This window comes from Salvelinus fontinalis, chromosome 2 (genome assembly GCF_029448725.1).
Source record: "Salvelinus fontinalis isolate EN_2023a chromosome 2, ASM2944872v1, whole genome shotgun sequence".
Lineage (NCBI taxonomy): Eukaryota > Metazoa > Chordata > Actinopteri > Salmoniformes > Salmonidae > Salvelinus > Salvelinus fontinalis.
Window position 1 is genome coordinate 11164615 of NC_074666.1, and position 19327 is coordinate 11183941.

Sequence of the window (19327 nt, forward strand, 5' to 3'; positions counted from 1 at the left end):
CACTATCAGACTGCACATCTAATCCACACTATCAGACTGCACACCTAATCCACACTATCGACTGCACATCTAATCCACACTATCAGACTGCACATTTAACCCACACTATCAGACTGCACATCTAATCCACACTATCAGACTGCACATTTAACCCACACTATCAGACTGCACACCTAATCCACACTATCAGACTGCACACCTAATCCACACTATCAGACTGAACCTCTAATCCACACTATCAGACTGCACATCTAATCCACACTATCAGACTGCACACCTAATCCACACTATCAGACTGCACATCTAATCCACACTATCAGACTGAACATTTAACCCACACTATCAGACTGCACATTTAATCCACACTATCAGACTGCACATCTAATCCACACTATCAGACTGCACATCTAATCCACACTATCAGACTGCACACCTAATCCACACTATCAGACTGCACACCTAATCCACACTATCAGACTGCACATCTAATCCACACTATCAGACTGCACATTTAACCCACACTATCAGACTGCACATTTAACCCACACTATCAGACTGCACATCTAATCCACACTATCAGACTGCACACCTAATCCACACTATCAGACTGCACACCTAATCCACACTATCAGACTGCACATTTAATCCACACTATCAGACTGCACACCTAATCCACACTATCAGACTGCACATCTAATCCACACTATCAGACTGCACACCTAATCCACACTATCAGACTGCACATTTAACCCACACTATCAGACTCCACACCTAATACACACTATCAGACTGCACACCTAATCCACACTATCAGACTGCACATTTAACCCACACTATCAGACTGCACATCTAATCCACACTATCAGACTGCACATCTAATCCACACTATCAGACTGCACACCTAATCCACACTATCAGACTGCACACCTAATCCACGCTAACAGACTGAACATCTAATCCACACTTTCAGACTGCACATCTAATCCACACTATCAGACTGCACATCTAATCCACACTACCAGACTGCACACCTAATTTACACTATCAGACTGCACATTTAACCCACACTATCAGACTGCACATTTAACCCACACTATCAGACTGCACATCTAATCCACACTTTCAGACTGCACATCTAATCCACACTATCAGACTGCACATCTAATCCACACTATCAGACTGCACACCTAATTTACACTATCAGACTGCACACCTAATCCACGCTAACAGACTGAACATCTAATCCACACTTTCAGACTGCACATCTAATCCACACTATCAGACTGCACATCTAATCCACACTATCAGACTGCACACCTAATTTACACTATCAGACTGCACATTTAACCCACACTATCAGACTGCACACCTAATCCACACTATCAGACTGCACATCTAATACACACTATCAGACTGCACACCTAATCCACACTATCAGACTGAACATCTAATCCACACTATTAAACTGAACATCTAATCCACACTATCAGACTGCACATCTAATCCACACTATCAGACTGCACACCTAATTTACACTATCAGACTGCACATTTGACCCACACTATCAGACTGCACATCTAATCCACACTATCAGACTGCACATCTAATCCACACTACCAGACTGCACACCTAATCCACACTATCAGACTGCACATCTAATACACACTATCAGACTGCACACCTAATCCACACTATCAGACTGAACATCTAATCCACACTATTAAACTGAACATCTAATCCACACTATCAGACTGCACATCTAATCCACACTATCAGACTGCACACCTAATTTACACTATCAGACTGCACATTTGACCCACACTATCAGACTGCACACCTAATCCACACTATCAGACTGAACATCTAATCCACACTATTAAACTGAACATCTAATCCACACTATCAGACTGCACATCTAATCCACACTATCAGACTGCACACCTAATCCACACTATCGACTGCACATCTAATCCACACTATCAGACTGCACATCTAATCCACACTATCAGACTGCACATTTAACCCACACTATCAGACTGCACATTTAACCCACACTATCAGACTGCACATTTAAACCACACTATCAGACTGCACACCTAATCCACACTATCAGACTGCACATTTAACCCACACTATCAGACTGCACATCTAATCCACACTATCAGACTGCACATTTAACCCACACTATCAGACTGCACACCTAATCCACACTATCAGACTGCACACCTAATCCACACTATCAGACTGAACCTCTAATCCACACTATCAGACTGCACATCTAATCCACACTATCAGACTGCACACCTAATCCACACTATCAGACTGCACATCTAATCCACACTATCAGACTGAACATTTAACCCACACTATCAGACTGCACATTTAATCCACACTATCAGACTGCACATCTAATCCACACTATCAGACTGCACATCTAATCCACACTATCAGACTGCACACCTAATCCACACTATCAGACTGCACACCTAATCCACACTATCAGACTGCACATCTAATCCACACTATCAGACTGCACATTTAACCCACACTATCAGACTGCACATTTAACCCACACTATCAGACTGCACATCTAATCCACACTATCAGACTGCACACCTAATCCACACTATCAGACTGCACACCTAATCCACACTATCAGACTGCACATTTAATCCACACTATCAGACTGCACACCTAATCCACACTATCAGACTGCACATCTAATCCACACTATCAGACTGCACACCTAATCCACACTATCAGACTGCACATTTAACCCACACTATCAGACTCCACACCTAATACACACTATCAGACTGCACACCTAATCCACACTATCAGACTGCACATTTAACCCACACTATCAGACTGCACATCTAATCCACACTATCAGACTGCACACCTAATCCACACTATCAGACTGCACATTTAACCCACACTATCAGACTGCACATCTAATCCACACTATCAGACTGCACATCTAATCCACACTATCAGACTGCACATTTAACCCACACTATCAGACTGCACACCTAATAGGAAACTATCTCTCTGTTTATCTGTGGTGGAGTAGTATTTTTCCTTGGTGCGGAGAGGTCCGTCTCACCAGAGAGAGCCTTGCTTGCCCCCCCAGCCCACCACACTGACCCACACCCCGGCCCACCAAACTGACCCACACCCCGGCCCACCACACTGACCCACACCCCGGCCCACCACACTGACCCACACCCCGGCCCACCACACTGACCCACACCCCGGCCCACCACACTGACCCACACCCCGGCCCACCACACTGACCCACACCCCGGCCCACCACACTGACCCACACCCCAGCCCACCACACTGACCCACACCCCGGCCCACCACACTGACCCACACCCCGGCCCACCACACTGACCCACACCCCAGCCCACCACACTGACCCACACCCCGGCCCACCACACTGACCCACACCCGGCCCACCACACTGACCCACACCACGGCAGACAAGGGCTGGGCAGACCCCACTGTTTATTGGTTCAGGGACAAACCAAATAGTCTGATGTTTAAATATAGAAAGTATTATTTGCCAGTTGAAGCAGCTTCCTGTCCTCTGGGATAAGCCAAGTTCATTACACTGTCACAGAGGACATCTCTTCTAATAAGAACCGGTCCCTCAACTCCCACCTTGGTCACCCATGTTAAGACTAAATATTTTATTATTTATTTATTTAACCTTTATTTAATTAGGCAAGTCAGTTAAGAAAAAGTCTTATTTACAATGGCGGCCTACCCGGGCCAAAACCAGACGACACTGGGTCAATTGTGCGCCGCCCTGTGGTACTCCCAATCACGGCTAGATGTGATACAGCCTGGATTCAAACCAGGGATTGTAGTGACATCTCTGCGCTGGAGATACAGTGCCTTAGACCGCTGCGCCACTCAGGATCCCATAGATAGTAACTAGATTAACTAGGAATTATTACTAGGTATAATAATATAAGAATGTATTTCATTCTATGTAATGTAACTTTCAAAATACAGCAATCGTCCCTGTATGATACATTTTTCATTATGTGATTCTGCGTTTTGCATCATACGGGGACGATTTCTGTATTAAGAAAGTTACATATCTTGAAAACTTGATTGTTGACAAGCAAAACATTTTGGGGACTATGTCAACAATGGACTAATGACACAAATACCAAAAAGATAGTTTTTGGGTGGAATATTCCTTTAAGACTAGATATTGGTTCAATTTAAAAGCTCAAAAGGATTGGTCAGTGGAGTGTTCTCCATGTCGTATATCTATAGTGAATGTAACTGGGCTAAAAGTTACTAAACTATTGATTTATGACATACTGTGTCTGAACTATGTTTGCATTCATAAACCATTCTTCACAACCCAAACGACCAGCCACATATTGCACCAGTGTATCTAGGCCAAGACCACAGCCAAAGTTTTTTACTTGGCAAGAAGAAACGTGTGACATATCTAAAAATCTGTTGGAGGGAGAACCCTTGGGAGGGTAAGTCTAGTTTACAGACAAAACTTCATAGGAGAAAGACAGACATCAAAAAGTAAAAAGCAGAACTGAAAAGACACAGACAAAAATGAATTCTGCGAAAACTTACAATCCATCTACAACAGACTTTCAGAGGAGAAAAAGTGCCACGAAAAAGGGGTCACACAAATGTGAACAAAATATGAATCCTCTATGCCCTTGGTCTGAAACAGTACTAGACTCCAAGATGATCCAACCGTGAGAAGAGAAGGCCATAGTGAGAAGGTCCAGATACCGTGAAGAGGCATCTCTGTGTGTTACTGTGAGAAGTTGGCACATGGTACTGTAATGCCTATGCCTATGTGCCAATGCTACTTTGTGTTGCAAGTAGCTCTCTGAAGGCTTTCACCAGAGAACACACTCTGACAACCAGAACCACCATTATCCCTTCTCACACTCACACACACACACACACACACACACACACACACACACACACACACACACACACACACACACACACACACACACACACACACACACACACACACACACACACACACACACACACACACACACACACACACACACACACACACACACATATGCTCACTGAAAACCATTCAAAGAGTTTAAGAGTTGAGGACCTTCAAGGCCAAGTGACTTTGTTTTCTATGGACGCTGTCTGACTGGAAGATTTATTTCATACTTCTAAACCCAGACTCTATCTGCTACCATCAGCCAGTCCTGAGGGGCACTTATCAAATTAAGACAAATATTTGAAATAAACTAAGAATTATCCTTCTTCACTGAAGCAAGAAAACAAATGGATCTGTTATTCAAGGCACGGAGAGAAAGAACATGTTGAGGAGGAGAAGTGTAGTCTTTCTGTCCCAAAACCTAGGATCAATGTTTGGATTGCTGGAAGGCTATTCATGTCTTTTTACACACTGAGGAAGTTAAGGATTGGTTCAGGACATGTACAAGAGTTCCAATAGGTGGTTTTAAGTGAGAATAAACTGAGATCTCTACACACAGGCAGAGTCAGGTACACACACACACACACACACACACGGAGGAATGCCCCTCTTCCACTTACTCGAGGAAACTGGTGATGTAGTTCTTACTGCAGGCCGACCAGGAGAAGGGGTTGGTGTTAGCTGTGATGTGGGCCGCCATCAGCTTGGCTGCCTCATGGCCTTTAGTCCCACATGAGTTTCCTATTCCATCATGGTTCATCCCGAAACTGTAAGCGCAAAATGGAGGACAGAGAGGAGAGCAGGTCAAACATGGAGAAAGATGGAATTGCCTCAAGACTTAAAGATCTAAGGTCAGTTTTTCTTTCCCCAACCATATAGGTTAAGGTATGGTTTGGGGGGGGATCAGATGATCTTAGATCTGTGCCAGAGGACAGCTTTTACCCAGATTGGCCAAAAATGCCATTCATAGAGAGATAGGTGGTGTCACTGAGAGCAATATCTAATACTGTGGCTGATGGGTACAGAACAGTCAGATAGGTTCAAGCTTAATTACCTCTGGGAACGTATCTCTACCTCCCTCTACCTCATTTTACAGACGCTCTTATCCAGAGTGACTTACAGGACCGATTAGAGTTAAGTGCCTTGCTCAAGGGCACATGGACAGATTGGTCACCTAGTCGGCTCGGGGATTCAAACCAGCAACCTTTCAGTTACTGGCCCAATGCTCTTAACCGCTAGGCTACCTGCAGCCCTTTTCTACCTCTTCTATAACTCTGCCCGGCACCTCCTCTACATGTAGGGCAGGGTTTGAGAGAGGTAGAGAGGGTTTGAGATGTTAGAAAGGGCTCCCTGGCTCCTGGCTGTAACAGCTGGTGTAGAGGGGACTAGAGGTCAGGGGTCAGGCTTTGTCTGGAGCGCTGGAGGGAGCAGAGAGTTTTAATCACCACCCTGATGCTGCATGCCTGTCAATCAATCACCATCTACAGGTCTGGACTGGCCAGTTACAGAACAACAGCCAGCTACAGGCAGGGGAGGAGGGAGGTGGGGATAGACCAGAGCCAAACTCTCCATGCTCTCAATGAGACTTGGGGAAAGAGAGAAAGAAAGAAAGAAAGAAAGAAAGAAAGAAAGAAAGAAAGAAAGAAAGAAAGAAAGAAAGAAAGAAAGAAAGAAAGAAAGAAAGAAAGAAAGAAAGAAAGAGGTTCAACCTAGGGTTGGGCGATATCGCCAAAGTATTAAAAAATATCATGGTATTTTTCAAATTTTTGATGGTATGACGGTATTTGACGGTATTTTATGTTTTTTATTAATAAAAGTTCTACATTTGCTTCATGAGTAGTGCGTGACCCTAGGGTGGTATCACATATATTATACATTATTTCAATGAGTCTTTCTCCATTCTGATTGTTTTACACTGTTCAATTCAACTTCAACCTAAAATCCTTTTCTGCATTTCATCAATTTCCACATTTCCTACACTAATTTTGACCTCATTTCCACACTGCCACGATATGGGCAAAAATAGTAGGCCTTATTTTTAACCAAATGTTGCAATTGCGATTTAGAGCAAAATACTTGGGTGAACTTTTGGAATCATGGAAATAGAATGTTTATTCTAATTATATAGTTAGCATATAAATAATAATGGGCACTTTGAATACAGTGTTGTTTGACATGACAACAAATGAAAACGCCATGGACGATGTTCAGTGTTTCCTAGGGGACCCAATAATCTTTGGCTACATTAAATCTTTATTCATGTAGCCAACATATTCATGCTTCACCTATTCCTGTTTAATTTAGAAGATACTGTTGCACAAACAACATGCGGATTTAGGCCTCCACCAGTACTGGTATCAGGCTGTATTAGCTAGCTACGTTTGCTCTGACTCAGTACTTTTATTAGCCAGCTAACTAGCGATTAGCATTAGTGGCTAACACGATTTAGTTTAACTTGCTAAGAAAATACAAACTAGCTTTTGGCAGATGTAAGAAACACAAACTAATATTGTAATTATAGAACGCTTGTGGATTTATATTAAGATCAAAGTGAAAACAACATCGTTGTCATCAACATTGTTGCATGTGTCTCGTGGTCAAGCAACAACAAATGCAATCCTTGAGTGACAGGGGGTGGGACTAGGTCTGTGTGGAAAGTGGCATGGAGAGAGAGAGAGCGGAGAGGGATGACTCAAGTAGCAGAGTAAACTATAAAAATGGACGTTACACACGGCGTATCACATTTAACAAACCAAACATTCAAATACCGTTATAGAATATACAGTACACCACCCAGGCCTGGTTCAACCCCTACTCGTCCACCCTCTCCCATAAACACAAATACTGCTCTCTCTCGCTCTCTCTCTCTCTCTCTCTCAGCGTCCATCTGATCAGAGCAGCTCTCTAGTGTGAACCTCCTGAGAGAAAGAAAGGTTTTTGCTTTCTGCTTTCTGCTTTCTGCTGCCCAACTTGACTGAACACTGGCCTGGCTGCATATAAATCCGTTTAACAAAAAAATGTATGGAACCCAAAAACTGTATCCGTCTGAATATCTAAACGAAAGAAAAGCTTGCGTTACGGCAGGAAGCCGAAGCTTAGTTTCCCTGACCGTCCAAAAGCACAGATCAGTTGTAATGTATATAACAAACCACCACATCCCACAGCCCGGCCTGTTTTTCTAACGCTGGCGTTTATGACATTTGACCCTACTCTGGAAATAAATCAGCCGTCCTGAGACCGTGGCTAAGGTTTTTATACATTCTCTCCTTGCAGAGACCATTTTTACAACAGCCCCAAAACAGAAGCAGACACGAGACATCATAAAGGAAATGGCCATCTCTGTGAACCCCAGGGAGTGGATACGTAGACCAATACATCATCATTATTGAACTTTATATTCAGGAGGTATGTGGACACTGTCATTAGCATGAGCAAACACAGCATACATTGCATTCGGAAATTATTCAGACTCCTTGACTTTTTCCACATTTTGTTAAAATACAGCCTTATTCTAAAAAGTATTCAATAGTTTTTTTCCTCATCAATCTACAAACAATACCCAATAATGACAAAGCAAAAACAGGTTTTTAGAACTTTTTGCAAAGTTATTACAAATAAAAACAGAAATATCACATTTACATAAGAATTCAGATTCTTTACTCAGTTGAAGCACATTTGGCAGCAATTACAACCTTGAGTCTTCTTGGGTATGACTCTACAAGCTTGGTACTCCTGTATTTGGGGAGTTTCTCCCATTCTTCTCTGCAGAACCTCTCAAGTTCTGTCAGGTTGGATGGGTAGCGTTGATGTACAGCTATTTTCAGGTCTCTCCAGAGATGTTCCATCAGGTTCAAGTCTGGGCTCTGGCTGGGCCACTCAAGGACATTCAGAGACTTGTCCCGAAGCCACTCCTGCGTTGTCTTATCTGTGTTCTGTTGGAAGGTGAACATGCGCCCCAGTCGAGGTCCTGAGCGCTCTGGACCAGGTTTTCATCAAGGATCTCTCTGTACTTTGGGGACCTTCAATGCTGCAGACATTTTTTGGCACCCTTCCCCAGATCTGTGCCTCGACACAATCCTGTCTCTAAGCTCTACGGACAATTCCTTCGATCTCATGGCTTGGTTTTTGCTCTGACATGCACTGTCAACTGTGGGACCTTACAATTTACCACAATTTACCACAGGTGGACTCCAATCAAGTTGCAGAAACATCTCAAGGATGATCAATGGAAACAGGACACACCTGAGCTCAATTTCGAGTCTCATAGAAAAGGGTCTGAATACTTATGTAAATAAGGTATTTCTGTTTTTATTTTTAATACATTTTCATAACTTTCTATAAACCTGTTTTCGCTTTGTCATTATGGGGTCTTGTGTGTAGATTGATGAGGAAATGTTTTATTTAATCTATTTTAGAATAACGCTGTAACGTAACAAAATGTTGAAAAAGGGAAGGGTTTTGAATACTTTCCGAATGCACTGTATATTAAAAAGTATGTGGACACCCTTTTAAATATATAGATTTGGCTATTTCAGCCACACCCATTGCTGACAGGTGTATAAAATCGAGCACACAGCCATGCAATGTCCATAGACAAACATTGGCAGTAGAATGGCCTTACTGAAGAGCGCAGTGACTTTCAACTTGCCACCGTCAGAACAACAAGTCAGTTGGTCAGATTTCTGCCCTGCTAGAGCTTCCCCGGTCAACTGTAAGTGCTGTTCCTGCCCCGGTCAACTGTAAGTGCTGTTCCTGCCCCGGTCAACTGTAAGTGCCGTTCCTGCCCCGGTCAACTGTAAGTGCTGTTATTGTGAAGTGGAAACATCTAGGAGCAACAACGGCTCAGCCGCGAAGTGGATGGCCACACAAGCTCACAGAACGGGACTGCCAAGTGCTGAAGTGCTTAAAAATCGTCTGTCCTCGGTTGCAACACTCACTACTGAGTTCCAAACTGCCTCTGGAAACAATATCAGCACAATAACTGTTTGTCGGGAGCTTCATGAAATGGGTTTCCATGGCCGAGCAGCCGCACACAAGCCTAAGATCACCATGCGCAATACCAAGTGTCGACTGGAGTGGTGTAAAGCTCGCCACCATTGGAAACTGGAGCAGTGGAAACGCGTTCTCTAGAGTGATGAATCACGCTTCACCATCTGCTAGTCCGATGGACAAATCTGGGTTTGGTGGATGCCAGGAGAACGCTACCTGCCCCAATGCATTGTGACAACTGTCAAGTTTGATGGAGGAGGAAAAATGGTCTGGGGCTGTTTTTCATGTTTCTGGCTAGGTCCCTTAGTTCCAGTGAAGGGAAATCTTAAAGCTATAGTATGCAATGATATTCTAGATGCTTCTGTGCATCCAACTTTATGGCAACGGTTTGGGGAAGGCCCTTTCCTGTTTCAGCATGACAATGCCCCTGTGCACAAAGCAAGGACCATATAAAAAGGGTTTGTCAAGAAGAGAGTGGAGGCTGTTATAGCTGCAAAGGGGGGACCAACGACATATTCATGTCCATGATTTGGAATGAGATACAGGAGCAGGTGTCCACATACAGTTGAAGTCGGAGGTTTTCATACACTTAGGTTGGAGTCATTAAATCTAGATCTTCAACCACTCCACAAATTTCTTGCTAACAAACTATAAGTACAAGTATTTTTTCCAACAATTGTTTACAGACAGATTATTTCACTTATAATTCAATGTATCACAATTCCAGTGGGTCAGAAGTTTACATACACTAAGTTGACTGTGCCTTTAAACAGCTTGGAAAATTCCAGAAAATGATGGCTTTAGAAGCTTCTGATAGGCTAATTGACATCATTTGAGTCAATTGGAGGTGTACCTGTGGATGTATTTCAAGGCCTACCTTCAAACTCAGTGCCTCTTTGCTTGACATCATGGGAAAATCAAAAGAAATCAGCCAAGACCGCAGAAAAAAAATTGTAGACCTCCACAAGTCTGGTTCGTCCTTGGGAGCATTTTCCAAACGCCTGAAGGTATCACGTTCATCTGTACAAACAATAGTACGCAAGTATAAACACCATGGGACCACGCAGCCATCATACTGCTCAGGAAGGAGACGCGTTCTGCTAGAGATGAATGTACTTTGGTGGGAAAAGTGCAAATCAATCCCAGAACAACAGCAAAGGACCTTGTGAAGATGCTGGAGGAAACAGGTACAAAAGTATCTATATCCACAGTAAAACAAGTCCTATATCGACTTAACCTGAAAGGCCGCTCAGCAAGGAAGAAGCCACTGCTCCAAAACCACCATAAAAAAAGCCAGACTACGGTTTGCAACTGCACATGGGGACAAAGATCGCACTTTTTGGAGAAATGTCCTCTGGTCTGATGAAACAAAAATAGAACTGTTTGGCCATAATGACCATCGTTATGTTTGGATGAAAAAGGGGGAGGCTTGCAAGCCGAAGAACACCATCCCAACCGTGAAGCACGGGGGTGGCAGCATCATGTTGTAGGGGTGCTTTGCTGCAGGAGGGACTGGTGCACTTCACAAAATAGATGGCATCATGAGGATGGAAAGTTATGTGGATATATTGAAGCAACATCTCAAGACATCAGTCAAGAAGTTAAAGCTTGGCCGTAAATGGGTCTTCCAAATGGACAATGACCCCAAGCATACTTCCAAAGTTGTGGCAAAATGGCTCAAGGACAACAAAGTCAAGGTATTGGAGTGGCCATCACAAAGCCCTGACCTCAATCCCTACAAACCTGACTCAGTTACACCTGCTCTGTCAGGAGGAATGGGCCAAAATTCACCAAACTTATTGTGGGAAGCTTGTGGAAGGCTACCTGAAACATTTGACCCAAGTTCAACAATTTAAAGGCAATGCTACCAAATACTAATTGAGTGTATAAAAGAAATAAAATCTGAAATAAATAATTCTCTCTACTATTATTCTGACATTTCACATTCTTAAAATAAAGTGGTGATACTAACTGACCTAAGACAGGAAATATTTGCTTTGATTAAATGTCAGGAATTGTGAAAAACTGAGTTTAAATGTATTTGGCTAAGGTGTATGTACCCTCAAAGCTCATCACTAAGCTAAGGATCCTGGGACTAAACACCTCCCTCTGCAACTGGATCCTGGACTTCCTGACGGGCTACCCCCAGGTAGTAAGAGTAGGTAGCAACACATCTGCCACGCTGATCCTCAACACTGGAGCTACACAGGGGTACGTGCTCAGTCCCCTCCTGTACTCCCTGTTCACCCACGACTGCAAAGCCAGGCATGACTCAAACAGCATCATTAAGTTTGCAGACGACACAACAGTGGTAGGCCTGATCACCGACAACGACGAGACAGCCTATAGGGAGGAAGACAGAGACCTGGCCGGGTGGTGCCAGAATAACAACCTATCCCTCAACGTAACCAAGACTAAGGAGATTATTGTGGACTACAGGAAAAGGAGGACCGAGCACGCCCCCATTCTCATCGACGGGGCTGTAGTGGAGCAGGTTGAGAGCTTCAAGTTCCTTGGTGTCCACATCAACAACAAACTAGAATGGTCCAAACACACCAAGACAGTTGTGAAGAGGGCACGACAAAGCCTATTCCCCCTCAGGGAACTAAAACGATTTGGCATGGGTCCTGAGATCCTCAAAAGGTTCTACAGCTGCAACATCGAGAGCATCCTGACTTGTGGCATCACTGTCTGGTACGGCAATTGCTCGGACCCTGACTGCAAGGCACTACAGAGGGTAGTGCCTATGGCCCAGTACATCACTGGGGCTAAGCTGCCTGCCATCCAGGACCTTTACACCAGGCGGTGTCAGAGGAAGGCCCTAAGAAATGTCAAAGACCCCAGCCACCCCAGTCATAGGGGTACCGCATGGCAAGCGGTACCAGAGTGCCAAGTCTAGGACAAAAAGGCTTCTCAACAGTTTTTACCCCCAAGCCATAAGACTCCTGAACAGGTAATCAAATGGCTACCCGGACTATTTGCATTGTGTGCCCCCCCCACCCCTCTTTTACGCTGCTGCTACTCTCTGTTTATCATATATGCACAGTCACTTTAACTATACATTCATGTACATACTACCTCAATTGGGCCGACCAACCAGTGCTCCCGCACATTGGCTAACCGGGCTATCTGCATTGTGTCCCACCACCCACCACCCGCCAACCCCTCTTTTACGCTACTGCCACTCTCTGTTCATTATATATGCATAGTCACTTTAACCATATCTACATGTACATACTACCTCAATCAGCCTGACTAACCGGTGTCAGTATGTAGCCTCGCTACTTTTATAGCCTCGCTACTGTTTTTCACTGTCTTTTTACTGTTGTTTTTATCCTTTCAAGGACACACGTCCCGCAAGCGGCACACCCCCCCCACCCCCACTGAAAAGGCAGAGCCGCGAAATTCAAAAAAAATTTTTTTTTTAAATATTTAACTTTCACACATTAAAGTCCAATACAGCTAATGAAAGACACAGATCTTGTGAATCCAGCCAACATGTCCGATTTTTAAAATGTTTTACAGGGAAGACACAATATGTAAAGATGTAAATCTATTAGCTAAAAACACATTAGCATAATCCACCATCTTTACTTTGTCCACCAACAACAGTAGCTATCACCAATTCGGCTAAACTAAGATATTGATAGCCCCTAACCAAGAAAAAAAATCATCAGATGACAGTCTGATAACATATTTATGGTATAGGATAGGTTTTGTTAGAAAAATGTGCATATTTCAGGTAGATGGCATAGGTTACAATTGCACCCACCGTCACAAATGGACTAGAATAATTACAATGAGCAACGTGTTTACCTAACTACTAATCATCAAACATTTCGTAAAAATACACAGCATACACTAATAGAAAGACACAGATCCTGTGAATACAGACAATATTTCAGATTTTCTAGGTGTCTTACAGCGAAAACACAATAAATCGTTATATTAGCATAGCACATGTGCAAACATTACCCCAGCATTGATTCTAGCCAAAGAGAGCGATAACGTAAACATCGCCAAAATTTATTAATTTTTTCACTAACCTTCTCAGAATTCTTCAGATGACACTCCTGTAACATCACATTACAACATACATATACAGTTTGTTCGAAAATGTGCATATTTAGCCACCAAAATCATGGTTAGACAATGAGAAAAGTAGCCCAGCTGGTGAGAAAATGCTTGTGCGCCATATTAGACAGTGATCTAGTCGTATACATAAATACTCATAAACGTGACTAAAAAATGTAGGGTGGACAGCGATTGATAGACAATTTCATTCTTAATACAATCGCGGAATTACATTTTTAAAATTATCCTTACTTTTCAATACAGTTTGCGCCAAGCGAAGCTAAGTCAAAAAAAATGGCGTCCTAAAAATGGCGTCCCACTAACATTTTTCGACAGAAACACGATTTATCATAATAAATTGTTCCTACTTTGAGCTGTTCTTCCATCAGAATCTTGGGCGAAGCATCCTTTCTTGGGTATAATCGTCTTTTGGTGGAAAGCTGTCCTCTTGCCATGTGGAAATGCCAACTGCGTTCGGCATGAACTGGAAGCGTGCCCAGAGATTCACAGCGTCTCAGAAATAAATGTCCCAAAATCGCACTAAACGGATATAAATTGCTATAAAACGCTTTAAATTAACTACCTTATGATGTTTTTAACTCCTATAACGAGTAGAAATATGACCGGAGAAATATAACTGGCTTCACTAGTGCTTGGAAAAACAGTGGGTCGGTATCCTCCGTGCGCATGACGCACCAAGAAAAGAGCTCCTACATACAGGGCTTTTTTCATTTATAGTGCCTGTGAATGTGCAATCGACACCATTCAAATCGTCATCACGTAAAGGCATCCAGGGGAAGACGTAAGCAGTGTCCATATACTCATAGGAATAACAGTGGCCTTAAAACTGACTCCAGAACAGAGGCCAAAATGTGTGAAATCTGACTCCATGTCAGGGAAATTGCTGTAGAATGAGTTCTGTTCCACTTAGAGACAAAATTTCAACGACTATAGAAACTATAGACTGTTTTCTATCCAATAATAATAATAATATGCATATTGTACAATCAAGAATTTTGTAGGAAGCCGTTTCAAAAATTACACGATTACCATAAATAGTGACAACAGCACCCCCTAGCCTCAACAGGTTAATTCTTTACTTACCTATTGTTCACCTAATACCTTTTTTGCACTATTGGTTAGAGCCTGTAAGTAAGCATTTCACCTGTTGTATTCAGGGCACGTGACAAATAAACTTTGATTTGATTTGATGTAAACCTCCGACTTCAACTGTACCAACCCAAACCAAACCAACACACACCAACCCAAACCAAACCAACACACACCAACCCAAACCAAACCAACACACACCAACCCAAATCAAACCAACACACACACACCATCCCAAACCAAACCAACACACACCAACCCAAACCAAACCAACACACACCAACGCAAACCAAACCAACCCAAAGATCTGGTTATTCTTTAGGAATAGTTCCAAATAAAATAAAATACAAGTTTCTTGGCAGATGATATTGTGGGCGTTGCGAAATAGCGAGTCACATTCTCTGTGTAGTAATATATGTATTATTATATACACTACCGTTCAAAGGTTTGGGGTTACTTAGAAATGTCTCAACGTCAACAGTGAAGAGGCGACTCCGGGATGCTGGCCTTCTAGGCAGTGTTCCTCTGTCCGGTGTCTGTGTCCTTTTGCCCATCTTAATCTTTTCTTTTTATTGGCCAGTCTGAGATATGGCTTTTTCTTTGCAACTCTGCCTAGAAGGCCAGCATCCCGGAGTCGCCTCTTCACTCTTGATGTTGAGACTGGTGTTTTGCGGGTACTATTTAATGAAGCTGCCAGTTGAGGATTTGTGAGGCGTCTGTTTCTCCAACTAGACACTCTAATGCACTTGTCCTCTTGCTCAGTTGTCCACCGGGACCTCCCACTCCTCTTTCTATTCTAGTTAGAGCCAGTTTGCGCTGTTCTGTGAAGGAAGTAGTACACAGCGTTGGTCGAGATCTTCAGTTTTTTGGCAATTTCTCGCATGGAATAGCCTTCATTTCTCAGAACAAGAATAGACTGACGAGATGCAGAAGAAAGTTCTTTATTTCTGGACATTTTGAGCCTGTAATCGAACCCACAAATGCTGATGCTCCAGATACTCAACTAGTCTAAGGACAGTTTTATTGCTTTAATCAGGACAACAGTTTTCAGCTGTGCTAACATAATTGCAAAAGGGTTTTCTAATGATCAATTAGCTTTTTAAAATGATAAACTTAGCTAACACAACGTGCCATTAGAACACAGGAGTGATGGTTGCTGATAATGGGCCTATGTAGATACTCCATTAAAAATCAGCTGTTTCCAGCTACAATAGTCATTTACAACATTAACACTGTCTACACTCTATTTCTGATCAATTTTGAAATAAAAAAAATGTTTCTTTCAAAAACAAGGACATTTCTAAGTGACCGCAAACTTTTGAATAGGAGTGTATATAATTAAATCTGTTTAAGAGGGAAAAAATGTCAAAGATAATCTTGGTATCTGACTAAACATTATTTTGGGACATAAAAGTAGTTTTAAAACAGTGTGTTAGCAGCCGTGATGGGGAAGGGCTAAGGGAAAGGTCTGAAAGGGTTAACTGTGTAAAGCAATGCAGAAGATTTTGGGTAAATGTGAGCGGACTCACTTGTGGCCAATCTCGTGAGCGATGGTGAAAGCAGAACCTAAGCCGATGTCTTCATTGATGCTGCAACTCCTCTCCGGCTCACACATCCCAGCTACCGACGCCAAGCCTGGACACACACACACACACACACACACACACACACACACACACACACACACACACACACACACACACACACACACACACACACACACACACACACACACACACAGAGAACGAAAGAGAACGAGAGAGATAGAGAGAGCAAAACAGGGTCAGATCAAGGTGTAGCATTCTTAGGAGTGGTGGCTCTAAAAGCTGGATTCCTCAGTTCTGACCTCCCTGGTGTTAAAGAAAGAGCAGCAGGAGAGAGAGAGAGAGAGAGAGAGAGAGAGAGAGAGAGAGAGAGAGAGAGAGAGAGAGAGAGAGAGAGAGAGAGAGAGAGAGAGAGAGAGAGAGAGAGAGAGGAGGCGGCAACTCTAAACTTCTCAGGTTTGCACCCTATTCCATTTATAGTGCACTACTTTTGACCAGGGCCCACATAGGAAATAGGGTGCCATTTGGGACGTTGGCTAAGAGCGTTGAGAGTTCACTTCTTCTCTCAGGGCTCTGGACAAAAGTAGTGCACTACATAAGAAATAGGGTGTGATTTGGGAAACAGCCTCAGTCCATGCTGTTGCTGCTGTACTCACCAGCGGGACCTGACTTCAGCATCAACTGGCTAGACATGAACTTTTTTCAACCTAAAGTCAGAGCTGGAAAATGTCTAGACAGGCTTGGATTTATACATTAGTGTATAAACCTAGTGATGCAGGCTATTGAATTTAAGAAAACATCCCCACCCCCCCTAAAAAATATAGAGTTCCAAAGAGAAAGCAATAGGCATATTCTTTATATTTGAGAAAGAGCTCTTTTGGAGAGAGAAGCAGAAGAGTGAAATAACGCTGAGTAAAGCTATAAAGTTGCCTGTCTGTGCGTGTGCGCTTGTGTGTGTGTTGGCGTGTCACTGTAGTATGTGCATTTCATCTTATGCAAGATAAGATTAAATGCAGGTTATTGTTAGCTTTGTCAAAAAGCTGGCATATAGAGTTCTACATGTTTTATGTGTGTGTGCGTTTGTGTGTTTGTGTGTGTGTGTGTGTGTGTGTGTGTGTGTGTGTGTGTGTGTGTGCGTGCGTGCGTGCGTGCGTGCGTGCGTGCGTGCGTGCGTGCGTGCGTGTGTGTGTGTGCGTGCGTGCGTGCGTGTGTGTGTGTGTGAGGTTGAGAGTAGAGCCATCCAGGTGTCTCTGTTCTTCCCCCAGAGGGTAACAGGTCAGACAGAAAGAGAAGAGAAGAGATTCCATCTACAGGTTACTGGGAAGGGTTTCACATAACACTCAGAAGTGGGGTTGGTTAGGTATTATCTCCAACTCAGATTACCCAGAGACCCAAGGGGAAAAGAGCTGACCTGTAGCATGACCCCTAATGATAGGGTGAGGAGGGAAGGAGATGAGTAGAGGAGAGGAGAGGGGGAAGAAGGGTTGAGAGGGACGGAATGGAGGAAAGGAAGAGAAGAGGAGGGTGCTGAAAAGGGAGGACAAATGGAGAGAGAGAGGGGGAGGGGGAGAGGATAGGGGGAAAAGGTGAGGGGAACAGGGTTGAGACGGGAGAAGAAATGGAGAGGGAGAGAAGAAGGAGGAGGAGAGGAGAAACAGAGGAAAGGGAGAGGGGGAGGAGGAGAGAAGGTAAAGAGAGTGAGAGAGAACGAGGAAGCCAAGCAGATGCTGGTGCAATTAAAGCGACGGGGGGAATGTGACGAATGCGGTCAATCTGTCAAACCCCCCCAGAGTCCCAATATTACCTCCAAGATATACTGTGGAGCCTGCAGGGGCTCTCAGAGGGAGCAAGGAGGAGGGGAGATGCTGACACTCCTTGCCGTCCTTTCTCCACCACAACGCTCTCTTTCTCTCGCTCTTGTTATCTTATGTTCTCCCTCTAGATTTCATTCTTAACTTTCTATCTGTCCCTCTATCTTTCTGTTTTTTCTCCTCCGTGCCTTTCTGAGCTTGGTTACAGAAGCCTAACAAGTTTGTAAGTTTAAGTTTGCCACAGTTCCTGTCACAGTGGAGGCACAACATGTCAAACCAAACCCCTGGCAAAAATGACTGGAAACCAGTGTCCTTAAAGTACTGTAGCAGGAGAAAAACACGCCATATGAACTTATAAATATCCACATTATTTGAGCTATATTGGTAGAAGGACACAGTCAAGTGCACTTGGAGGTTACCACGCCTGTGCCCTGCCCTGCATGGACCTAACCCCGTCTGTACCCTCCCCGACGACAGTAAACGCCACCTGGTCTCTCTGACCTGTCTTTCCTTGCCTCCAGGCTACAGAACAGAGAGCAGAGAGCAGAGAACAGACCAGAGAACAGAGAACAGAGAGCAGAGAGCAGAGAGCAGAGAGCAGAGAGCAGAGAAAAGAACAGAGAGCAGAGAACAGAGAACATAGAGCAGAAAACAGAGAACAGAGAACAGAGAACAGAGAGCAGAGAACAGAGAACAGAGAACAGAGAACAGAGAGCAGAGAACAGAGAACAGAGAACGGAGAAGAGAACAGAGAACAGAGAACAGAGAGCAGAGAGCAGAGAACAGACCAGAGAACAGAGAACAGAGAGCAGAGAGCAGAGAGCAGAGAGCAGAGA

General features: G+C 43.6%; 1 protein-coding gene across 1 annotated transcript in view; it reads right to left on the reverse strand.

The window, feature by feature from the left end:
* Positions 1 to 19327, reverse strand: part of LOC129811817 (A disintegrin and metalloproteinase with thrombospondin motifs 6-like) — a 194233-nt gene that overhangs the window by 132246 nt on the left and 42660 nt on the right. Inside the window, exons 9-10 of the mRNA XM_055863455.1 lie at positions 16666 to 16771; positions 5584 to 5730 (exon numbers count right to left, since the gene is read on the reverse strand). Of these exons, the coding sequence (XP_055719430.1) occupies positions 5584 to 5730; positions 16666 to 16771 (253 nt within the window). The remainder of the gene's footprint in view (positions 1 to 5583; positions 5731 to 16665; positions 16772 to 19327) is intronic.